At 47.3% G+C, this 21312-nt stretch overlaps 4 protein-coding genes across 4 annotated transcripts; 2 read left to right on the forward strand and 2 right to left on the reverse strand.

Moving 5' to 3' along the window:
* Positions 1-7414: 7414 nt before the first annotated feature.
* LOC6549405 (protein hairy) lies at positions 7415-10495 on the forward strand. The gene is made up of 3 exons (XM_001974275.3): positions 7415-7838; positions 8516-8827; positions 9011-10495. The coding sequence occupies exons 1-3, from the start codon at positions 7790-7792 to the stop codon at positions 10177-10179; spliced, it is 1530 nt and encodes a 509-aa protein (XP_001974311.1). The 5' UTR covers positions 7415-7789; the 3' UTR covers positions 10180-10495.
* Positions 10496-10539: 44 nt separating this feature from the next.
* On the reverse strand, positions 10540-13219 carry LOC6549445 (protein hook). Its single transcript, XM_001974274.3, has 7 exons — positions 12989-13219; positions 12158-12931; positions 11540-12100; positions 11351-11469; positions 11225-11277; positions 10990-11166; positions 10540-10938 (listed from the first exon to the last, which is right to left on the reverse strand). The coding sequence occupies exons 1-7, from the start codon at positions 13103-13105 to the stop codon at positions 10700-10702; spliced, it is 2040 nt and encodes a 679-aa protein (XP_001974310.1). The 5' UTR covers positions 13106-13219; the 3' UTR covers positions 10540-10699.
* A 146-nt stretch (positions 13220-13365) lies between these two features.
* Positions 13366-14354, reverse strand: LOC6549444 (uncharacterized protein C1orf50 homolog). Its single transcript, XM_001974273.3, has 4 exons — positions 14157-14354; positions 13940-14097; positions 13724-13885; positions 13366-13665 (listed from the first exon to the last, which is right to left on the reverse strand). Exons 1-4 carry the CDS (start codon positions 14209-14211, stop codon positions 13474-13476), a joined length of 567 nt encoding a protein of 188 aa, XP_001974309.2. The 5' UTR covers positions 14212-14354; the 3' UTR covers positions 13366-13473.
* LOC6549443 (E3 ubiquitin-protein ligase MIB2) lies at positions 14183-21138 on the forward strand. Its single transcript, XM_015156458.2, has 6 exons — positions 14183-14728; positions 15470-15574; positions 17456-17623; positions 17776-18445; positions 18507-18669; positions 18732-21138. The coding sequence occupies exons 2-6, from the start codon at positions 15508-15510 to the stop codon at positions 20811-20813; spliced, it is 3150 nt and encodes a 1049-aa protein (XP_015011944.1). The 5' UTR covers positions 14183-14728; positions 15470-15507; the 3' UTR covers positions 20814-21138.
* The last annotated feature ends 174 nt before the right edge of the window (positions 21139-21312 follow it).

A 21312-nucleotide genomic window follows, 5' to 3' on the forward strand; every position in this document is an offset into this window, starting at 1 on the left:
CTATCCGGCTGGAAGGACCAAACCAAGTTATGTAGTCTGTAGAGTGGATACAACTATTCGCTGGTTACCTAGTAATATTATAGGAAATAAGATTATAGGAAATACACTGTCTTCTAGTTCAGAAGTATACGGCAGAAGGACCAAACCAAGTGGATAAAACTATTCGCTGTTTACCTAGTAATATTCTAATGTGAAAAGGTTATAGGAAATACACTGTCTTCTAGTTCAGAAGTATCCGGCTCGATGGACCAAACCAATATATTCCAATGTGAAAAGATTACAGGGAATACACAGTCTTCTAGTTCAGAAGTATCCGGCTCGAAGGACCAAACCAAGTGATGTAGTGGATAAAACTATTCGCTGGGTGCCTAGTAATATTCTAATGTGAAATACACTGTCTTCCAGTTCAGAAGTATCCGGCTGGAAGGACCAAACCAAGTTATGTAGTCTGTAGAGTGGATATAACTATTCGCTGGTTACCTAGTAATATTCTAACGTGAAAAGATTATAGGAAATACACAGTCTTCTAGTTCAGATCTAGTTCAGTTCAGTATCCGGCAGAAGGACCAAACCAAGTTATGTAGTGGATAAAACTATTCGCTGGGTGCCTAGTAATATTCCAATGTGAAAAGATTACAGGGAATACACAGTCTTCTAGTTCAGAAGTATCCGGCTCGAAGGACCAAACCAAGTGATGTAGTCTGTAAGAGTGGATAAAACTATTCGCTGGTTAATATTCTAATATTCTAATGTGAAAAGGTTATAGGAAATACACTGTCTTCCAGTTCAGAAGTATCCGGCTCGAAGGACCATGCTCAGTTACCTAGTCAGTTGGAGTGAATAATGTTCCCAGTATATTCCAAAGCGTCCTCTTTTTCTGGAAGTGCAGCTTCTGTGCGTCAAAGTCGCTCTGCTGCGTGGCAGGTCACGCTTGTTTGCCGGCAGTCGGCGGGTGTGGTGCCCGGTGGGTGGGATCGGTGGGTGGTGCCTGACGCCTGACGACGGGGCGTGGTGGGGCAGGAAGGGGGCCTGTGGTTGGGGGTGTCAGACAACGACTTTAGACGGCGGCGGGTCCAAGCTCAGACCTTGTTGTTGCCGGCGCTGCTGCTCGTTTATATTCGCTCATTCGTTTTCTCGCCTCCCGCTCCCCCTCGCCCACCCAAGGCCCCAATTTTCCTTTCCTTTTTTAACGCCGCCAGCGCGCGTGCTTTTTGCGTCAAATTTAATGCGGCAAAAGTTGTGTGCGAAATGCGGTGTGCCCGACGGGTGGTGGAGGGCGGAAAGCGGACGGGGCATGGCTCGTGGGTCATCCGGTAGGTGGGCTCGGGCTCGGGCTCGGGCTCCGGCTTGACATGTGGCAGCCGGAGGCAGCATAGGAAAAGCAAAAGCAGAAGCAAAAGCAAGTCATTGACGCGCAAAAGGGCGCCGCCGAACCAACACAAACACTCGGAAAACTCGACGGCATTTAAAACCCACACGCCCACACACTCGAAATTACTCATACAGTGGAAAGCAGCAAAGCAATTAAAAGGCTCTGCGATATCTAGCTAAATATGTAAAAATGTTGATTTAACCTAATGTAGTAATGATTTTGTAACGACAATGGACAGCTTGACAGCTTTACAAAAAGAAAGGTATTACATATGAGTTCAAGAAACCAAAACACTTAACATTTTTATAGTATATATATGATATGAAATAATATTGTGTTTCCCTGCTATTTTATTTGACCTTTTCTTGCATAAATGATCGCGCAATTTGGTTTAAGTGAGTTCGATAAGAGGGGCTCAATTAATAGCAATTCCCCAAGTTCTTTTCGTGCAAACGACCACTGTGCATGAGGGCAAACTTTTGGCACTTGCCGTCAGCGCTGAACAAATAAAAAATGGTAGGCAACCTTTTTTAAACTTTAACTTTGCAGCCAGGCTTTTTGGTTGGGGCTGTGCTCTTGTGTTTGGTCTGATTTTGTTGCCCCAAACTTGTGCACAGTGAGTTAGTTGCTGTCATTAGGGATTAAGTCGACAAAATTGCTCGCACTTCTCCCATTTCGATTCGGACCTTCTGCATGCAACGCTTGCCAGCCACCCAATTTGCAGCAGTTTGTTTAAAGGACAGCCGAGAAATCAAAAAGTGTTGCCTACTTTCGAGGGTCAAACCTGCAGAGCGCCCATTGTTGCCGTTGAAAGGCAAAGGGCACACGCCTCACTCGAAAATCCGGCCAAGTGGAGCGCGTCAGTGAAAGAAACCCCTGCGGAATTCCCCTAACAAGGATCTCGAAAACCTAGCAAACCAGAGTTGATTGACGTTCATTACCATATCCGGAAATCAAAAGCGGCATACACTTTATAAAATACAGTACAGAACATATCTTGATTAGATATAGATTTTAATCAAACTCGATGATCTCGCTGATATTATACTTAGTGATATGATTTTCCAAATAAAGTTAAATATTTCGCTTCACGACTCCTGGCATATCTGCAATAAATGCATATAAATATTCTTTTATGACAAAATAAAATAAAACAAAATCTTCATGAACCCATGATATATGTCTCCTGCAAAGACCCCGTTGATCAAGTCCAGCTTACACCACTGCTATGGGCAATCCCAAAAACGGCCAAAACGAACAAGCGACACGCGTCCTGGCCATGGCGCGCGCCCCTCACCCCCGATCCTCCTCGCCCAGCCCCCCATCCCGCGCATACGCCATACTCTCGGCTTGGAAAATGTCGACGACAGACGTCGCTGCCAAGCCAACATTAGCACTGAAGTGCAAACGATGCCCGCCCACACAGACACACCCACGGCGGCATTGGGAATTGGAAGGCAGCCAAGCGCCATGCTGCTATGCTGCCAGGATGCCAGAATACCAGGATGCCCGGCTGTCGAGCTTCCATGCCAAACCAAGCCATGCCAAGCCATGCCACGCCATGCCATGCCATGCTATGCCATATCCTGCCCGTGCACCATCCTATCCAGTGCCGCAGTTGGAGCACTCACGCAAATTTCAATTTTTTTCACACCACTGCTCTCTGCTCGGTTTGCGCCCCTCGCGCCGCCCGCTTCCCACGGCCTCTGCCATATTGTGGCCATGCCTTTGCGCAGCCGACGCGGGTTTCGGAAATGGTATCCTTCGGACTGTAATCTAATTTACCACCTGCGGTACCCCAGCTGGCAAATTCATCCTTTGATAAACTCAGAGATACTAGGTAGTTATATCTTTATCCTACCCCTACTAATGCTAATGCATTTTTAAGAAATACCTAAAACTCACTGGTGTCCTAGCATCCTGATAAAACCCGATCCACTTATAGCAAGTTTACAATACCCAAGCCTTTCGAATACCTAAACCTTTGTCGGTTGTTTCGAACCGTCATGCTTTCGGTCTTCGAAGCACGCGCCAGCACACACACACACACTGACACCCACCCAGACACTCGCACTTGAACACTCACACACACACACACACACACTGGGGCACAGTGGCGCACACAGGCGCACCAATACAGGCGGAGTGGAGCTCCGGCGTATTGTACGTGCTCTTACACCGCACAGTGTGGCGCACTTCCTTTTGATTTAGTCATTTTTCTCTCTTTAGCCGACACAACGGCAGGAGCAGGTCGTGTCATGGCCCTCTGCCACCAGCTCCTGCCCCGCCCCCGCCACCGCCTCGTGTTCTTCTCCTCTCCGGCACTTGACAAACTGCCTTCCCCACCCACCGAACCAGCAAACCAACCACGTCCTTGCCGTCCTCGCTGTCCTGTCCTGTCCTGTGCTGCTTCCGTTGCCATTGCGGCATGGAGCGCACTTCCGAAGCTTTTCCTGTGGGGCATTCCCTTCACTGGTGCGCCAGTGCGACTGTCTGTGTGGTCCTTTTTCCCCCGCAGTTTGATTTTCAGTTCTGTTTTGCCACCAATACCTTTTCGCATTGTTATTGTTGTTCTTGCTGCCGGTGCTGAGCACGAGATCCGTCTCCAGCCTGCTCCTGCTCCTGCTCCTGCCACTGCTCTTAGTCCTTCCCCCTTCCGTTCCCCTTTCACCGGGCTCCGGCTGCCACTGCTGTCTGCGCTTAACTTGCCTTTTATACCTTTGACTCCGACCACCAAGCGCAGGGAATGCACAGGAGCAAATTGTTAGGAGAAATGATTGTTACTAAAGAAATGATTACATTATAAAATAATATTCAAAATATGCAGTACTTCAATTGAACTTCAGATAAAACAACATCTTGTAAGCTCCAGTTTCAACCGATTAATCATCAAGTTATTTGGATATTTCCTCTGACTCGACTTTAGGAATTCAATTCATAATGCAAACCCGATAAGTCATATCCGCTTGCTTTGTTCCAGTGTAGCTTTCTATCGCGAGTAGGGTATTTCCCACAGTCAGCGAGCCGTGGCCGAAGGTTGCATGTGGCCTGCTGCCGGCTGTTACAATGCCACTTCTCCCGCACGTCTGAGTGGGATGAGTGGGGGTGGAGGGTGGAGGGCGGCGGGCGGTTAAAGGTGGGAGGTTGGAGGTTATCCGAGGGGGCTCTGGGGACGTGGCAGTGGCAATGGGCAGCCTGTCAAGTCGACCAGAAACATCGGCAGCAAGTGAGGCGGCTACTGGGGTTGCGGGGTGCGGTGGAGCGGAGTGGAGTGGAGTGGAGTGGAGAAAGCGGAGGAAGTGGAAAAGCCGGAGAGGCAAAGCCGTACAACTGGAGCCCAGAGCCAGGGTCGTGGCAGGGCTTTTAGCGATGACGATGATGACGCTGGTGGCGGACTGCCTGGTCTCGGTGTGGCTATAAACGATTTATGTGTGTGCCAGCACCACATGACTGGCCCAGACCCACTGAGCCACCGCACCACCCACGGAACCACCCACGGAACCACCCATGGTATCACCCGCCCGATCCCAACCACCGCATCCCAGCCCGCGAGGGCAGCATTCAAGTCATCGTTCAGTTCGGTTCAGTTCAGTAATTTGGCTGGCGGCAATGGCAGCTGGCAACATGCGCCAAGTGGATTGGGCTGCCAGTCCTCATTCCACGTACATATATCCCCGCTATCCCCGCTATCCCCGCTATCCCCGGTATTATCCCCCCAGATCCGTGGTGCGTAGCTTGGAGAGCTCTTTCTGTGCCCCGGTCATGTTTGTGCTTTCCACTCTGATTGCACCTGGTCAGGCCGCATAAAAACGCCACCTGACGAGTGCCAACGACCCACAGGAGACCCACACTCGTGAGGTGCTGGCTGAGGCTCTGGCCTTCGTCGGCTTTAAGATGCGGCTGCTAATTGCTCATTATGCTCCCCCGATTCCAAATTGGCGCTTAAAATTTCACAAAAGCGCTGTTGTTTGCCTTGCCGCGGGGGAACTTCTGTTCAAGCGTTGCAAATTGAAATTCTACGTAGCCACAATGCGGCATCAGTTCCCGGAATCTGTCTTAATTAAATCTCCGAATAGTGGAGGGAATTTGGGTATTATGGATGGTAAAAACTGCCTTGATGGTATGCTGAGTAGCCAATTCTGAAGTTCTGATCTATTATTCCAGTTCTGCCATTCAAAATATGCAGTGCATATTCCCAGAACTTGTAATCCTAAAATCCAAGAGCTGTATCCACCTATTACTCGATTTGTGGCAAACCACTTTTCTCCTTTCCCATTAGCAACTCGCTGTAAGCCTAAGTCCATTCTTTAAGTCACATTATTGGAGTTTGCCACATAATGTAACCAGCTCTTGATATATGAGTATCCACAATGTGGCACAACCATGTGATGCCACTCATCGTCTGTAAAAAGAGCTAAGCTCCGATTATCCTGCCAACCTTGTGACGCATTATGTTACGTACAAATTCGATTGGTTTTGGATACACGCAGAGTCGAAGTCCTGTGAACCCGCCACATGTGGGGACACTGCAGCAATGTGGGATTTCCATATTGTGTGGCACGCAGTTTGGGGCACTTGTTGTTGGCCGCATTTGGACTGTTTAAATCGACGGGAATTGCAATGCGTTGCGTTGCGCACCTTGTTAAGCCGCGGCTGATGTGGATGTGTGCCCACATCCCCGGCCATTTGTAGCCATCAACTTTGTTGCCACGGCATTGCGCTCCCAAAAACTCGCACCAGCAATCGTATTTATCTAATAGTCCTTTCTGCTGCCGCTGTCACAGTTGTCTTCGTCTGGATCCTGCCACTCCTGCTCCCGGCTCGCTCCCTTCTCCGCTTCCGCTGGCCTGGCTTATTATTTGCCACGACTGCTGCGCCACAGAAGTTTCGCCTCGTTGGTGTTATGATTTCGATGCGGGCAGCCGAATGGCAAAGTCAGCGACAGCAAACACCCACACGCCCGCTCATCCATCCATCCATTCATCCATCCCACCCGCACCCGCACCCCCACTGACCCCGCACGACCCACAGACAGTCGGTCGAAGGAGCAGGAGCTGCTTCGTCGCCCGCAGGCCGCAACCCCATACCACATATCTCATACCCGATCCCGACTCCGGCTAACCCGCCGTTGACGCAGTCCACCCAGCGAACAAAGTGTGCGACACTTTTTCGGTTGACATATTATATGCATTATTTAATGGTATTTTTGCAATAAATTGGACAAAAGGTTTATACAATACAAGTACAATAATTATATATTTTATACTGAAATTTTTAATCAACCTCTTTGTTTGAATCACCAACGAATTTAGTTTCTACTACGTTTTTATTTTATATTAATAAGTTATTCACTTACCCTGCATTAGTTAATCAATTAAGTAAGCCTGCATCACGCGCTGAAATGTATGCTTTGCATGCCCACCCAAAATAACACTCATACGCCATGTGTGCTGGGTAATTTCCTATTTGCGCCTAAGCGAATTGATTTGTATGCCTGTGTATGGGTGGGCTCCTGTGTCTATGACTGAGGGTGTGCCAGTGTGTGTGTGAAAGCCAGACATGGTCACGCCGTCCGTCCCAGTGGCGGCACGTCGATCCGGCTTGTCGCTTGGGCTGCCTGACATTTGCCGCAGCCAGCGCGCCACCAATCCCTCCTCCCCTTCCTGCCCTTCCTCCACTCACACTCCTCCGCCCTCGGGCCAGCCACCCACCACCCACTGGCAACATGCCTCCGCTGCGTCGTTAAGCTCTTCGCCAAATCTATGTGTGTTTGTGTGTGTGTGTGTGTGTGTGGAGGTCGGGGGGCAACCATTACCACAACCACCATTAACGTGGCAGGCAGCCAGGCGTTGCTGTTGCTGCCACATCCACAGGCTTTGTTGCTGTTGCCGCTCCTGCTGATTGCTGTTGCTGTTGTTGCTGCTGTCGTTGATGTTGTTGTTGTTCCTTTTATTGTCGGTTGACTCCAATCTGCTTTGGTTGCTGCGCCACACGACGATGGCTCGTGCCACTACCAACAGCAGCAGCAGCAGCAGCAGCAGCAGCAGCAACAGCAGCAACATGAGCTAACCAAGCATTTCAGTCGGGAAATTTTGCACAAGCCAAGCGCACGCGGCAGCGGAAAATCGGAAAACCCCATTGCCAGCCAGACAGCCGACAAGCGACGAAGTGAAAAGTCGCAATTGTTTTCGCTCCTCGCCGTCAGTTAGCCGTGAATCCTCGAACAGAACGGACGCGTGTCCTTGTCGAACGGAATTTGAATCCTGATTCAACCACCAAAAGACGTGATTGTTGGCGCGGACACGGACTCTAGCCAACAGTTTCGAAATTACTGAACTCTAATTAAATTTAGAAATAGCGCCATTTCATTGTGATTAACGGGCCACGAATTCTTTTGGATTCCGTAAAAATGAGAAAATGACAGCAAAACGTGATAAGGATTACTCAAAAAATAAATCAGCACCTGGTAATACAACAAGTTTGTGGTTATTAAGCTGCAATCTATCGCAAAGAAGGCTTTTAAGTTTGAAATGATACACGGGTTTTCCAACATGACCTAAAATTCTGAAGTGAATTGTGAAATTTTCCTCAAAAACGTTTTAATAAAGTGTGCTTAGAGGCTCAGAGTTTAAATTAGTAAAGAATATAATTTACTTAGTGCACTTATATTTATTTAATGACCATTAAACACAAGTTAAAATAGTTATCAAGTTGATTTCACAAAGAAAAGGCCACCTGTGGCCAAGAAGTGTAAAATGAAATAACATTCACAAAATATAACATTGGTGTATACAATTATAATCATCCTGAATAAATTATATAAAACATCTTAGTGTCCTAAAATTAAAGATTAAAATAAAATGAATGGGTTACTAGGAGCTCGCAACCTTCAACTCAAAGAAACTCACTGAATCAAGTTTGATGTATGGATTTTAAATTTTAGAATCAAAGTTCGTTGAATCAACCAAAATTTGATTATAAACCAAACATTTCAGTTGCCAAACTCAACATGAGAATTAGAAAGGCGAAAACTTGAGAAACGAAAGACATAACTTTATTTGCGATTGATTCAATTACAAAAACTTGCAGGTTATACCGATAATTTTATTAATTACTACCCCTTCGCTTCGGTATTCCCGCCAGGCATCGGATTCACCGCCGCCGGCTCAACCAATGGCAGCGGCATAAAGTCCATCGGGCTGGTGAGCTCCACGCAGAATGTGACTTCGTCGCAGGACATCAGCAAGCGGACAAACAAACCACTCATGGAGAAGCGACGGCGGGCGCGAATCAACCAGAGCCTGGCCATCCTAAAGGCCCTCATCCTCGAGTCCACCAAGAGCCAAAATGCGAAGAACGGCGAGGGCCAGGCGAAGCACACCAAGCTGGAGAAGGCAGACATCCTGGAACTGACCGTCCGCCACTTCCAGAGGCATCGCAATCTCGACGATCCCAGTGAGTAAAAATATACCAAAATATAAATTAGAAGAAGCTTAAGCTAGTTTCCATCTGAAAGTAACACATTTCGAAGTGAATGAATCTTTAAAGACATTACCTTTGTCTGTATCTGTATCTAAATAAAAATTCATAAAATAGATAATCTTAGATGGTAATATTCAAACCTCTTTCATCTTGCAGCGGTCAACAAATACCGAGCGGGTTACACGGACTGCGCCCGCGAAGTGGCCCGTTACCTGGCCACCCCGGAACCGCCACCCATGGGCACCATGCCCACCTTGGCGGAGCCCGGCTCCAAGGCGCGACTCCTGCGACACCTGGACCAGTGCATAGCCGAAATCGACGTGGAGATCTGTCCCCATTCGACGGCCCCTTTTGCGGAAAGTCCCAGCAGTAGTAGCTGCTTCGACCTGAATCAAGCGAAGAAGTCGCAGCCTGAGGAACATTCGCTGGACTACAGCAGCCAGGACTCGAATCCGGTGGACTACAGCAAGGGTCTGAAAATGGTGGCCGCTGAGCAGAGGGCTCTGCCAGTCACGCCCGCGCCTCAGGATGAAAACAACAATCGTGGACTCCAGTCACAGGCGCAGGCGCAAACGCCGATTCCAATCCAGGTGCAAAGTCAGATACAAGGCCAGACATCGCCGCATGCAGATGCCGCCGCTCCCAGCGAACTGAGCTACGAGGAGGATCGCAACAAGGTGTGCGCCAATGTCCTGGAGCAGTACAAGCAGCAGCTGAAGGCGCACGTGCAGCAGCAACCAGAGTCGGCCAATGGAGTTCTGGTCCTGCCGCCCCACTATGTTCAACTGGCGGCGGCCCTTGGCCTAAGTGCCCAGCCCCTGGTGGATCCGATTGCTACTCGAACGGATTTCGAGCGGTTGATCGAGTTGCAACGGGTTCAGCCACATTTGGCCGGCAAGTTGAGTCCCAGTTTTCCGGGAGGCTTGGAGGCTGCTCATGTGGCTGCCGCTGCAGCGGCTTATGCCAACAGCATGGCGGTGGCCGCTTCCGCAGGAGCCACCGTTGCCGCCATGGCCACTTCCGGTGCCGGAACGCCAACGGTGCACCAAGAGAGACCTGCCTCGGTGGCAGCGTCTGTCAGTTCCGGCGTCTCGATCTCGGAACTTAAGTCCATGCCCGCCACGCAGCAATCCTCACCAAGATCCGAGAGTGGCATCGGTTCCAATGAGAACGAGGCTCCGGTGAGCAGTCCGCGACCCCAGACAAGCAACGCCGCTCGTCAGGCTCTAAGGCAACGCCAGGAGGAGGAGTATCACTACATGGCCCAGGCGGCAGCTGCTGCAGCAGCAGCTGGACAGGATGAGAGCATGTGGCGGCCCTGGTGAACCGTTGGGTCAGAGATCCTATGTACTAAGTATGTGGACTCCACCAGTTAGTTGGGGACGAACCAGCCGGCAGCCGGCGGTTTGCAGCTCCAACTGATCGCCAAGTAAAGGATGACACCTATTGTTATTACCGCTCGTCTGTGTAGCTCCTGCTCCTCTCCGAATTGCATTTCATACCTGTGCCAACGCCCAAGACTCTCTACCAGATGGGCTCCAGAGCCAAGGAGAGCTACCCCTTAATTTATGTGTGCATTTGTTTTTGCCCTCAACTCTGCGTTAAATGTATTTAATTCAATACTTAAAGCTAAATATTTACAAAAACACTGTTTTTTAAAGGTGGTCGGTTACGGGAAAAATTTACGTTCTTGTTTTTGGTAATTCAATTGAAATTTATTAGGGTATGTACTATAAATACGATATAGATCCTTGCGGAGGTCCAATAAATACTTGTATTATATATTAGTTATATAAATTCTCAAACAAGAAATGAGACTTAGCCTACTCTTCAGGTTCATGCTTTCTACTTTGATTTCATTGCACTTAGGGATTTGCGAGGCGCGGACTGCCGCTGGCGGGCAAGGAATGTCTGACCCGAGCCCATCAAGATTGCCAGCTTAGAGTCGATGGCATCGCGCTGGGCGTTGACACCCAGTCTGTAGAAAGCGGAGGTCATAAGCTGCTCCTCCATTACACTCATCTTGGGCTTCGGCTCCTCCTCGACGAGATCAGAACTCTTTTCCAGGACACTAGCATCTAGAGCTGTTATTTCAACAATTATTGTAAATCTATGTAATACTTTTAAACCCTTACCACTTGCAATTCGCGGATCTATGCTTTTGATCACCTCCTTAGCTTTCTCCACGCACTTTCGGTATTTGGCGTCATACACCAGAATTTCCTGCTCACGCGCTGATAAATTGGTTTCCAGCTGAGTCACCTTACATTGCAGAGACGTGCTTTGGGTAACTGCTTCCTCCAGTTGGAGTGCTGTGTTGATATAAAATATTAGAAGGCGTATTGTTTTATGGCAGTAGTCATGACTCACTCTTTTGTTCATTTAGCTCCATCAATTGTTTGATTTGTTTGCCAAACTCGCTCCTGTGATGAAATAAAATATTTGGGAAGAGAATTAGATATTCAATAGTAATAGTTAAAAACGTGAATTATTTACTCTTTTAAAATGGGATCATCGCTTTGAGAAGCATGCGACAGGGAAAGAATGCGTTCATTGGCTGTCTTTAGCTGTTCACGCAAATTCTCGCAGCGTTTATTGGCATCGTCCAGAAGTTGCTACAACAAATATAAATTAATATTCGTATTAATATAAAGTTGCCAAGTTATGTTATCTCATATTACTAACCGCCAAAGCTGTCTGGCCACCCTGTCCCTCGCGCAGAGCTTTGTTCTCCGCCTCCAGACGCTGTAGCTTTTCCACTGTGGCCGACGGTTGCATTTCTCGGGAAACTGTGGTGCCAGTCAACGCTGTGTTTGAAGACAATTGTCCGCATTTCAGCTCGTCGACTGCCTCCCGAAGGTTATCGCGCTCCTTGAGCAAACTGTCCTTGGCCCGCTGCAGAGCCAGGTTTTTGCCCTCCAAATTTTTGTTATCAAACTCCAACTTTACATTCTTGCTGCTCTCGGCGTCCAGCTTGGCATGAAGGTCTTGAATCTCTTTCTTAAAGAGCTCTACTTGACCTTTGGTATTGGCATATCGTTTGGCATCCTCCTCAAACTGCGCATTCTGTTGCACATAGTCGGCGCTCCGCTCCTCCAGAATTTTCACCTGTTTCTTCAGGTCGTTATAGTCTTCTAGCTTCTTTTTATACGTGTCAAGCTGGGCTTCACATATCTTAAGCTTGTCGTTGGACTCCCGCAGAACATCCACTTCATCTTTCAGAGTGGTCACTTCAGCGGAACTTTTCTGTATTTAACAAAAGTATGTTAACATAAAATTCAAATTAAATCGTAATGTCCGTACCATTAGCTCCTCTATGCGCATTTGCATGTGTAGTAGATCGGTATCTTGTTGCTGGGCCTTGAGTTTTAGGTCTTCCCGAGCTCCTTCAGAGTGCAGAAGTTCCTCTTTTAGTAAGTCCAATTGGCGCCGCAGTTCGTTGTAGCGTACAGACCCAGTTTGGACTGGTCCCAAAGAGACTCCATCATCTCCGATCACCGTGGAGTGCTGCTCTAGACGGGAAAACTCTTGTTGCAGCTTATGCAACTCCTGTTGAAGATTAGTTTTTTCGTCTATAAGAAGGAGCATTTTCTTCTCCGTCTCGAAGCATTTCTGTGCCAAGGCGTCGCGATCCTCCTGAACTGCCTTGCTGTCCAGGTTTCCGGTGCGAGAGCTACGAGACAAGGAACTGACTACTCCGCCCTCTGCCGAGGATGCTTGCCTGGTGGCCTCAAGTTCCTGAAGAGCACGCATAATGTTTGCCTGCAGTTCCTCCTCCAGGCACATAATCTCCGTGATGTACGACTGCTTCTCTGCACAGTTCACGGCGCAACCAAGGACTAACTGCAGCAGCCGTTCCAGCTCTCCCAAGTCGCACTTCTCAGCGATACTCTGCAGATCTGGCTTTGAGAAATCACTCAGCGAGTAGTTGAGTACGTCGCTGTAGTAGTCGTACACGGACTGGGTCACCTTTTTCAGATTACTCATCCGCAGACGCCAGTTGCTGCCCACGGCGCTGGCCTTGATCTTGGAAAGCCAAGCGTCGGTGAAAGATTCGGGGGCGAACTGGTTGAGAGCCTGTAAATAAAAGCTAATAGATATTTATGAACTATGTATATATGCACATCTAGTTACCTGAGCAAGTGCGACTCCATCGGCCAGGGATTCCGCATCCGCATGCGGTGCATTTAGATTGAGAGTCTTGAACCACTCCAGCAGACTGTAGTACATCTCGTTCTTGGGCGCGGACATGTTGCGGGTTTGAACGAAACGCTAAACGAAACAAAACAAACTAAAAATATTCACAATTTCACAAAAAAAGAGCTCTCAGCTGTTGCACTAAACAAAAACAGAAATCGAACTGCAGAACAGCAATCGAGAGCCTTTGCGATGCACTTTCTCTATCGATAGAAAACATCGATATTATTTATCAACTTGTTAACATCAAACAAGTGTAAAATATTTATTTTTTTATTAAAATATAAATAAGTTAAGATTTAAATTAAAATTAATTCATTTTATGCTAGTGCCTTTTTAATTTTGTTTTTGCAATTAAAACCAATAACATTGAATTATTGGCATAGACTAATGCTAATAAAAATAATTTGTAATATATTCTTTTAATCATTGTTTATATTAAAGTCAATTGCCATGGCCGAACCACGCCCACCGTCTAGAGCCCTTTGCATGCACTGCTCCGCCCACTTCAGCTTCTCATCCTGCTCTTCAATCTTATTCACTGGAGTCCAGCTCAAATCGTATTCCAATCTGTAACTACCTTTGAATGTTTGATCAACAGAAAGATTCCATTCCTAAAAGTACATTGAAATTAATAATTGGTTTTCAAAATTATTTTTAAGCAAAATTTACTTCCGGTGATAACATGCTGAAATAGGTTTGACCCGATGCCCTTTGATAAAGATGATAGATTTGTCCGGGTTTTTTGGTGAAATTGCAGGCCGCACTGTGCAGATCTCGGTTGAGATTGGACTCCTTGAGTATCTCCATGGCTTGGGACTGAAGCATTTTGATCTATCAAAGACTTATTAGTTTATATTATTATTGTTAAAGAGGAGTAGGCATTACCTGCTCCATTATGACCCCCAGCTTATGGCAAGTGGTGTTTTTCAATTGCTTGTCAGCATTCTGGATTTGTTGTGCCAATTCGATGATATCCTCCTCCTGGTGCATGGATACACGCATTGGGTTGATCTGCAACTGGGGATTCCTCTCAACCAGTTGAGCTAAAAATAAGATAATATTTATTTGTTTACCTCTCAGGACGTATATCAGAAAAGCTTACCCTTTTTTACAGCTGTCTGATACGTTAATTGGTCCATTTCGGCAGCTCTTTTCATCACACGCTACCGAGCATGAATAATAATAACTAATCACACTGTGGTAAACAACTATGTAAATTTATGGACTGCCAAGAACAAAATAACATGTGTTCCTTATAGCTGATATATCTCCACCAGGTATCGATTGCCTTACGTCTTATCGATCACTATCGAATACATATGTCATTTTGCACGCCCGTCTCTAGATAGAAAGAAGAAGCAAACCAAATTGTAGTTTTATTTTATAGTGCTAGCGAAATAGTGAATTTTGGTCATTTAACTATCAAATTGTAATGTGCAGGAGAAATTAGCCATAAGTGCGGTAGTGGCGTGTTAGAATAGTGCGAAAAACAAATCGCGTTCGAGTGAACTATGATCCTTTTGGATACCGGAGCAACGGTGTCACTGAATTTCAGCAAAAGGAAACAATAAATGCCCAATTAAAAGCGCACGCGCGCTTAAAATGCACCATTAAAGGCTTGAGAATTTCAAGTTTTTCATTCCAAACAGCTGGAACAACTCGCAATTTGTATTGGTAAGCCCCAAAACGCAAACCAAGCCCCCAATAATCGCTTTTCACATACCCAATTTTGCATCAGTATATACGTAAAATACATATATACACATATTTATATATATGTGCGATGTCAAATCGGGCGTGAGTGTGAGTGCTTGGACTTTCGTAAACAACACATGCGGGTCGGTTCCTTGAATGACTTCGCTACTTGACCAAAAAGTGACATTTACTGCTCTTATCAGCGGGACGTTGAGGAATCAGAATCACACTTGGAATCGGAGTTCCAGGCGGTACATATGTGCATATATCCGTCTTATCGGCATGCGTCATGCGAGCTTCCACACCACAAAACCTCGGACTGCCAGAAACCGAAGCGCTGGCGATCGGGAAACATATCTGGCATTTGAATGGCATTTCCTCCCCACCGTCACCGCAAATATAATGCGAAGGGTCAACAAAGACATTTTAGGAGTTTTGTTACAGAAATCTCAAGAACATTTTAATTCTGCTGCAGTTTTCTGTGAAAAGCGAAATTTCTTGCTTAGGATTAAACCACGGCAATGTATTGAAAAATACTCTTAGAGACCTTTTTATGTTTTGAGCCTACAAAGACTTCTGAGGTGACCCCGATATGCTCCTCTCCTTTTTAGTCATGCGCTGACGGGGCCGCCATTTAGTTGACCCAATTATCAGCCAGGTCCCATCAAACTCCGTGCTCCAAGTATTGTCAAATGTCACATTAAGCTGTCTTCCTTGCAGGCTGAAACGGATTACATAAATTGAGCTAACCAAACGCCATGCGAGCCTCCATTCCCCCTGGCATTCGAGTGGTGCGCGGACCCAACTGGATCTGGTCGAATCAAGGTAAGAACGCATTCAGGCAGCCACAGGCAGGCTTGTTTACTTTCACCCACCTCCAAAGAGGCGAATTAACTTGCCATCCGCTCTCTGTTTATAGATACGGTTGGTTTTGTTATATAGTGCAGACCGAAATTGGCGTACGGTGGGCACTAGTCGGTGGGGAAGTCGTCTACTTAAGCATTCATTTGGGGAACACCCATGGTTAGTCATATATTCTCCGGAAAATAACCATTTTCAGTAGCACATCTATATCTTTAAGAGCAAGAAAAGTCGGCTACGATCGGCTCATATTTGACCCTAACAGCTGTATGTTTTTGATCCAATTTTATTTGCATATATTTGATTTTTGTTCTATAATATTTTGTATAATCTGAGAGAGACCTATTCTGGTGAAATGGTTTAAAGGGAATCACATCGTGGTCAATACTTACTGTATACCCAAAAAGCAATTCACTTGGCATTGGCACCAGTAGAGGGTCGGCGGAGCAGGAGAATTGGTGTGGGGCAGAGGGACGGGACGAGACGGAGAGGTGTACGTCCGTGTCCGCTGCTGCTGCTCTGGGCGTTGTTGAATGTAAAGAGGACGCGCCCCGCTATTTTTAGCAACACTCACTGCGGCAGCAGCGAAATTCTTGCGCTTACCAATTGCTTCTGCTTTCGTCGCTTCGTTTTATGGTTCATATATATATGGCGTATATATTTGGATGTGTAGGTCTCGATAGTACATACAGTAAGGCACCCTACGTGGCAGGTAAATAAATATGTAAGCTCGTAGGCAGCTGCCGGCCAAACAATAATATTGCGTAGTTTTTAATTGAATTAATTGTCTTTCGCTGGAAAAAGTTCGTTACGTATTACTAACAATTAGATATTGAGGCTTCTATCGTTTCGAAAGCTTGATAAACCGCCTGTAGCTTGAAACGAGATCAGAATTCAAAACCTCTAAATGTGAAATGAAGGAAATGTTGTATAATGTATAACTTTGAAATATAATTACATTTTGATAGCTGTATTAAAAAAAAAAACAATTTCTTTGCTAATAGAAGCAACAATTATTGTACACCTAAAAGTCAGAGCAATCGAAATAAAATATAATATTCCCATTTTAAGTCATTTATTCCAAGTGTTGATTTCATATCGAACCCAGTGGAGAAGTTCTGTGTTCAGAGAGGTACTTTCCGCTGAGAAAAGTTTTAAACCTATTTTAGGCTCCAACTGCAGCTGCACATATTTAGGATTAGGTCATGGTATGTGTGCCTCCCTTCCCGAGTCGCACTTTTCCCGTCCGGAAAAGCAGACTGTGAAGCATATGCACATGTCAGGCGCAAGGGCGCGTGCCATTTTGTCTCCAACCTCTTTGGAGTGCTTATTTTTAGTTATCGGGTGGGGATCTCGAGCAGTTTGCTCCAGCGGGCCTGAGATTTGGGGAGGATGTGGAGAGTTTATTTTTGGACCTTGGTATTCCTCCGACTGGGGTGTGTTGAAAATAGACATAAACAAAATTTCAGATGGCGGCCCTGCCAGCGGTGCTCCCATTCTCCCATTCCTCCCCAGGCCAACATCAAATGTCACCCTCTACAGAACGATTCCACATCCACACCCGTGATACGGGGTAATTATAGAGCAGCTGCACGCTCGAGTCCGAGTGCATAACAAAAATCCGCTTGGAGCCCGAGCCCGAGTCAATGATTATGGGTATTTATAGTCATGGCGCGTTGTTTATAAGGGGAAAGTGTGCGTTGCATATGTCTGATATCCACCGGATGTGCATGGTGATGCCGATGTACACACAATGCAGCCCCAGGAACATCCTTGTGGCAGCTGTATAGATTCTCCATTTCACATCACATCACTCTTAACTTTGTTTCATTGCATACGCAACAGACGACGGAGAAGGTCACGTTGGAACCGTTTGCGAAATCGGACGTTGCGGATCGACGCATTCACCGGAAAACACTGTCGTGGTCAACTGGGATTCCGGACACCGGACCAACTACCGTGTGGGTTACCAGAACCAGTACGACTTGATAATAGTAGATAATGCACAAGTTGGTAAGTGACAATACAAAATCGTATAAGAAACATTTCTATATTTGATTGGACATTTTTTTACTTAATAAATTCGCAAGTAATTTCTAATTTTTTAAATTATTCAAATTTCAATTATTTATAGTTCATTGTTTATTTTGATTATTCATTTGCAGGGGTTCGTCACTCAAATGTCGTCTGCGATGGCTGTTCCAAGGCGGGTATCGCTGGCATAGTATTCAAGTGCGCCCAGTGCCCCAACTATCACCTGTGCGCCTACTGTTACGCAGAGGATCTGCACGAGTTGGAGCACCCGTTCATCCGCTACACCACTCCCAACTCGCTGGGCGTAAGAGTGTCCATGAGAAAGGGTGCCAGGCGCATCCAGCTGCGAGGCATCTTTGTGGGTTCCAAAGTGGTGCGTGGTCCTGATTGGGAGTGGAACGAACAGGACGGCGGAGAGGGCAGAACGGGTCGGGTAATGGAAATCCGGGGCTGGGACAACGAATCGTGTCGCAGCGTGGCCAACGTATCGTGGGTTACCGGATCTACGAACGTCTACCGTCTAGGTCACAAGGGTAACGTGGACCTCAAGTACATAACGGCCACTTGCGGCGGACACTACTACAAGGACCACATGCCTGTTCTGGGTCAGCCAGAGGAGTTGCAGCCAGTGGCGCCCATGGTGAAGCCAAGCTTTTCTGTGGGCGACCGCGTCAAGGTTTGCCTAGAGGTTGACGCCTTAATGAAGTTGCAGCAGGGCCATGGAGGATGGAATCCGCGCATGGTCGAGCATTTGTCCAAACTGGGCACCGTACATCGCATCACGGACAAGGGGGATATACGGTAAGAATACACAATATATTGCATTTTATTTCAGTTTCTAACACAATTCAAATCCAAACAGTGTTCAGTATGAAAACTGTCCCAATAGATGGACCTTTCATCCCGCCGCTCTCGTTAAGGTTGTTTCTTTTCGTGTCGGTGACCTGGTCACCATCATCAACGATGCCAATAAAGTGCAGCAGCTGCAGAAGGGTCACGGCGAATGGATCGAAATCATGCGACACGTGAGTTCAGACTGTGTAAAAACATTTTTTTTCTAATATATTCTTCATATAACGTTTCGTAGGCCCTTGGAAAAATTTGCAAAGTCGTGAAGGTGTACTCGGACGGCGACCTCCGCATCCAGCAGTTGGACGACGGTTTCGAGTGGACCCTGAATCCGAAATGTGTCAAACTAGAGCGCTCTCCATTAGCGACTGCAGCTGAGCGCTCCAACAGTATGATGGACCTGAGCCACCGACGCGCAGACCACGTAATGACACCGCTCTCAGGCCTCTCTGGTAGTTCGGTCGCCGACAAGCTAGTGCGAGAGGCTGCCCAGGGCCATTTGGATTTCGTGCGGCAGTACCTGGACGTGAATCCCAGCCAGGTGGATGTGATGAGTGGCGGCAAGGCTTGTATTCAAGTTGCCTCGCACCAGGGCTACGTCGATCTTGTCAGCTACCTCATCTCCAAGGGTGCCAACGTGAATGCGGTTGACAAGGAAGGTGATTCCGCTCTACACTACGCAGCCTTCGGCAACCAGCCGGCCACCATGCGAGTGCTGCTGCAGCACGGTGCTGAGGTGAACTTCCTGAACTCAAGCCACTGCTCCGCACTGCACATCTGCGCGCACAAGAAAACTCCGCACTGTGTCCGGGAGTTGCTGCAGCACAATGCCAACGTCAACATTCAGGACTCGTACGGAGATACGGCGCTGCACGACGCTATCGGCAAGGAAAATACAGAAGTTGTGGAGTTGCTTTGTAACGCTCCGAATCTTGACTTTACGGTTAAGAATAATCGTGGCTTTAACGTGCTCCACCATGCAGCGCTTAAGGGAAACGTGGTAGCTGCTCGTCGTATCCTGTTGCTCTCCCGCCAGCTGGTCAATGTGCGCAAAGACGATGGTTTTGCGGCTCTTCACTTGGCAGCCCTAAACGGTCATGCCCAGGTTGTTGAAACGCTGGTCACTGAGGGTCAAGCGGAGTTAGATATACGTAACAATCGCCAACAGACGCCTTTCCTACTGGCCGTCTCCCAGGGCCATGCCGGAGTAATCGAGCGACTCGTTCGCCTCTCCTGCGACGTGAATGCCAAGGACGAGGACGGCGACAATGCGATGCACTTGTGCGTCATTAAGAAGTCCAATCTGCAGTCGGCCGCTGAGCCTCAGCCAGAGGAGGCACCAGAGATTCACAAGTTTTACCTGAGTCTAGTGCAGACAAGCGTTCGGCCCGAAGATCGTTTGATGTACAGTATCCTGATCTATCTTTCGAGGTCCGGCTGCCGAGTGGAGCTGAACAACGCCAATGCAAGCATTTTTGAGTGGATAACGGACCGCAACATCAGGCAACTGATTTTCGGGCAGCAGGGCGAAGCCGAATCGCTGCCTAGGAATCTTCAAGCCTTGGACGTGTCTGCTGTTTCAGCCGCCAGTGAGGAATGCTCTGCGGCTGCTGGAGCTGAATCCGATGGGGCCGGGCCTGGAAGCGTTGCAGCACCTCCACCACCGCAGCGGCTGCAATTTGAACTAATGCCAAAGCCAAACGATATCCCAACCGCTGGAGTAGGAGCAGCTCCATCCACGCCCTCTGCCTCGCCGGGCGTGAAGAAACTGAACTCCGATGCAACACAGCAAAACGTCTCTCCACAGGTGGCACCGCGCAAAAAGGCGCCCAAGCCTCCGGTTACTTCTAGCTCCAGCAGCACGGCGTTGGAGGCCGGAGCTGCGGGCCCCAGTCTCAGTCCGGTAATCGTGTCCGGTCCGCTGGAGTGCATTGTCTGCAATGAGATCCTGCAGCTGGTGCGCTTTGAGCCGTGTCAGCATCAGATCGCCTGCGAGGAGTGCGGCATCCGAATGAAAAAGTGTCTCCGCTGTGCAGTGGTAATCGAGCGGCGATTGACGGTCAACGGCCGGGTAGTGGCCCTGCCCACGTCCACGTCGTCACCTAGTGACCCCACACGCCTACCGTCCGGGGATCTACTTCGCTATCTGGAGAACAAGGTGCAGGAGTTTGAGGAGTCGCACTTCTGCGGTATTTGCATGGAACGTAAGAGGGACGTGGCCTTCCTGTGCGGGCACGGCGCGTGCTCCCATTGTGCCGAAACGCTCCGGACATGCCACATGTGTCGCAAGACAATACTCAAAAAGATTAACCTGTACTGAGCGGCTGAAACGGAAACGAAAGGACAGGCAGGATCAGCAGCAATTCAACCAGCAACCAAAGTGGCTTGTATATATACATACACAAAACAAACACTCACCCACATTGCCGTGTCATGTGAAACTCTAACTAATTATTTATTGATTATTGATCACAAAATTTAAGCGTTCTTTTTGAATCAAAGCAAATTATTGTGCACCTTCTCGTGTCTAGTTATTAGCCCCGTTTAACCATGTCTGGTAACGATAAATACATAGGAAACAAACTAAAGCATACAATTATTTAATAGTCATTTAAATGCAAATATACAAATATAAAATTATTCAATCAAGTGAATTTTAATCGAATTCGGTGGTTAGCCAACGGAAATAAAGATACTTTACTTTCTGAATATAATGGGTTAACTTTCATTTGTGTATACAAAATGGTATCTAAACGTTTAATTTGAAAATTTGTATATTTTTCAGGTTGGATAATATATATAGGAGGATACTTAAAAAA

Source organism: Drosophila erecta, unplaced genomic scaffold (assembly GCF_003286155.1).
Source record: "Drosophila erecta strain 14021-0224.00,06,07 unplaced genomic scaffold, DereRS2 tig00000092-arrow-pilon, whole genome shotgun sequence".
Lineage (NCBI taxonomy): Eukaryota > Metazoa > Arthropoda > Insecta > Diptera > Drosophilidae > Drosophila > Drosophila erecta.

Bases quoted from the DNA above. Each gene is read 5' to 3' on its own strand.
- LOC6549405 (XM_001974275.3), top strand. From the start codon at position 7,790: ATGACAGCAAAACGTGATAAGGATTACTCAAAAAATAAATCAGCACCT. The intron at 7,839-8,515 runs GTAATACAACAA...TATTCCCGCCAG, and splicing joins AAAAAATAAATCAGCACCTG to GCATCGGATTCACCGCCGCC. The intron at 8,828-9,010 runs GTGAGTAAAAAT...TTCATCTTGCAG, and splicing joins TCGCAATCTCGACGATCCCA to CGGTCAACAAATACCGAGCG.
- LOC6549445 (XM_001974274.3), bottom strand. From the start codon at position 13,105: ATGTCCGCGCCCAAGAACGAGATGTACTACAGTCTGCTGGAGTGGTTC. The intron at 12,932-12,988 runs GTAACTAGATGT...TTTTATTTACAG, and splicing joins ATGGAGTCGCACTTGCTCAG to GCTCTCAACCAGTTCGCCCC. The intron at 10,939-10,989 runs GTAAGGGTTTAA...TTGAAATAACAG, and splicing joins AGATCCGCGAATTGCAAGTG to CTCTAGATGCTAGTGTCCTG.
- LOC6549444 (XM_001974273.3), bottom strand. From the start codon at position 14,211: ATGAAAAGAGCTGCCGAAATGGACCAATTAACGTATCAGACAGCTGTA. The intron at 14,098-14,156 runs GTAAGCTTTTCT...TCTTATTTTTAG, and splicing joins TCAGACAGCTGTAAAAAAGG to CTCAACTGGTTGAGAGGAAT. The intron at 13,886-13,939 runs GTAATGCCTACT...AGTCTTTGATAG, and splicing joins TGGGGGTCATAATGGAGCAG to ATCAAAATGCTTCAGTCCCA.
- LOC6549443 (XM_015156458.2), top strand. From the start codon at position 15,508: ATGCGAGCCTCCATTCCCCCTGGCATTCGAGTGGTGCGCGGACCCAAC. The intron at 15,575-17,455 runs GTAAGAACGCAT...CATACGCAACAG, and splicing joins CTGGATCTGGTCGAATCAAG to ACGACGGAGAAGGTCACGTT. The intron at 18,670-18,731 runs GTGAGTTCAGAC...AACGTTTCGTAG, and splicing joins GGATCGAAATCATGCGACAC to GCCCTTGGAAAAATTTGCAA.